At 53.4% G+C, this 2,479-nt stretch overlaps 1 protein-coding gene across 1 annotated transcript; it reads right to left on the reverse strand.

Moving 5' to 3' along the window:
* Positions 1-1,794: 1,794 nt before the first annotated feature.
* Positions 1,795-2,441, reverse strand: LOC104291658 (chromosome unknown open reading frame, human C11orf87). The gene is given in 2 exon segments (XM_009890919.1): positions 1,795-2,294; positions 2,297-2,441. Coding segments are annotated over 2 exon segments (645 nt in total).
* Between the last annotated feature and the right edge of the window lie 38 nt (positions 2,442-2,479).

Consider the following 2,479-nt stretch of genomic DNA (forward strand, 5'->3'; position numbering starts at 1 on the left):
TCAAACTGCAATGTGCACAACACCCTTCGGCCGCAGGTACGCTTGCCACACTAACCTCCGCTGGTGGAGCAGCTCCTTGAGCTGGGTGATACAGTACTTGCCTAAAACGCTGGAGGCACGGATCCAAACTCAACAGCAATTTCCCATCACACCAGGCAAGATTGGAAAGGGATAAAATGGAGTAACAGAAACACTGCCCTGACACCTCAGCATTTCGGGGCTATTAGGGGATTATGGAGCACTTCCACCACCCTCTTTCCCCGTTTTAAATTGGTTAATGGCATTCACTCCTGGTTGAGAACCCCAGACCTCCCGGTGCCTGTGCCTGGGATTTTTCTAGCCTAGCAGCCACCCTGGGAGGCAGAGGGGGAATAAGTGGATTCAAAATATTAAAAACTGTGGACTATTACTCTCTCCTTAGATCACTTTGAATGCTGGGCTAGAAAGAAAAAGAAAAGAAAAAAAAAAAAAGAAATCCCTCAGGATCACTTTTTCTTTGCTGTATTTTTAGATGTTAATATGCACGGTAGAGGGCTGCCTCTGCTATGTTACCACACAAGATGTTTCAAAGTTTAGATATGGCACTCTGTTAAGGCACCTTCAAGTAATGGTCATTGATTTAATTGTTAAGCAAAGCCGCATTTTCAGTACCCGACGCTGCTTCCTCCAACACACACAGTACCGGCAGCCACTCACACCTGCCATCCACAGACAAAAACTCCTGGTGCTTGCTAGGGAGAAACTACACTGCCACTTCTGAAATAAATATTTGCCAGGGTTTTACGAGCAGACATTTTGCACAACTGCACGGTTTGTTCCCCGAAAGGGGAAAGGGGAGAAAATTAAGTGTTGTCTGTCCCTAACTGTCTACTAGATTAGGAGGGTTAAAAATATATATCAGGCTAAAAAAAGTAGAAGCCAGCTCTGTACTGCTGCAGGATTCCTTGCTGGGAGGCGAAGCTGTAAACGCAGGCGTTCAGTGCGGGGTGCCTGGTGCAGAACTGGATTTGGTTCAGGACCAACAGGAGGTACAAGGACATCCTCCCCTGGGAGAGGACGGGCAAGTTACTGCGCATCAATCATACGTGTTTGTAGGGAGCAGGGGGGGCATTTGAAGATGAGGGGAGAGGAAAGCTCGGGCATCGCTCTGTGCAGACAGCTCGCTCAATCCCCCAGGACGGTGGGATGCTCAGCGCTGCAGCTGGGGTGCATGGGGCCGTGGGGCCAGAGGGTGCTTGCAGTTAAGCCCAACTAGGGGTGACCATTTCTACACAAAATAATATCCAGTCCTGGGAAGGAGCGAGAGAGGTGGGACAGGGGCATAGGTCCTAGCACAAAAGGAGAGACCAGGGTGGGCTGTCGCCCTGCTCCGAGGGGACAGGGGGTCCCAAGGCACCCACCAGACCTGCCTCTCCCCCCACGCCATTCCCCCACACCCCAACCCCACGCCATGCAATGGTGACACAGGGTGCAGCGGGAATCCCAGGAGAGTGGGATTGTCCCCGTCCTCAGGGTAATGATGTCCAGGGAAAAGGGATTCCCCCACCCCTGACGCTCTCCTCCAGGTGGACGACTTGGTATTTGGTAGCTGTGTGCAGCTCCTGCTCCAGTAAAAAGACGCATCCTTTCCTCACATAGTCAATGAGAAACGCAATGTGATCTGTCATGCGCTTGGATCGTGGGCTTGTTCGTTCGTTTGAATTAGCAATGTTTTCTTCTTCTTCGGGGACTAGAATAATCACTCAGGTATTTACAAACACCAACCAGCGCCTTCGCCAGGTCTCCCCCAAACCATCATGACAAAATCACCGTCTGCAAGAGCCCCGCACCAGCTGTGTCCAAACAAGCCCGTGCTTGCTGAGAGCTCGGGGCTGCCGAGGGAGAGGGGCGCTGGATCTCCGAGTCCTGTGGGGGTCTTCCCAGCCGGCTGTCTCTTCCTTGGGGTGCCTCTCCGTGCACCCCCGTCCCAGGGTGCTGGCTGCCCCTATTGCTGCTGTGGGTGCAGTGGTCCCGTTCATACTCCTCCTGAGCCTTTTGCATTTTCCGCTTCTTCATCTTCCTCTTGTGGATGTGGAAGGTGGTGAGGGAGAGGAGAATCAAGCAGAAGATGAGGGTGACCAGGACAATTAAAACCAGGGTGGACGAGAAGGACTGGAAGAGCTGACCCACTTGCGTGATGCAGGTGCTGCTGGTGTTTAAGGTGGCAGACGTCCTGTTCAGAAGACAAGGTGGCAGGGACAGCCTCAACTCCTTGGAGAGCTTGGCACTCATTGAGGAGGCTTCGGAAGATGAGGATCTTCCTCCCCTCTCTGAAGACGCCTAAATTGCAATCAGTGCCGGGCTGCTGGCAGGCGCTCGCTGGAAATGCCCGGGATGCTGCCGGCTCAGCCTCTCGCTCGCTCTAAAGTGACAGAGCAGCCTGCAAAGGGAGCCGGACACATCAGCGCTCCGAGGCACCCACCCCGCTCAGCTCCCCCCC

The sequence above is a fragment of the Charadrius vociferus genome, unplaced genomic scaffold, assembly GCF_000708025.1.
Source record: "Charadrius vociferus isolate BGI_N301 unplaced genomic scaffold, ASM70802v2 scaffold118, whole genome shotgun sequence".
In the NCBI taxonomy this organism is placed as follows: domain Eukaryota; kingdom Metazoa; phylum Chordata; class Aves; order Charadriiformes; family Charadriidae; genus Charadrius; species Charadrius vociferus.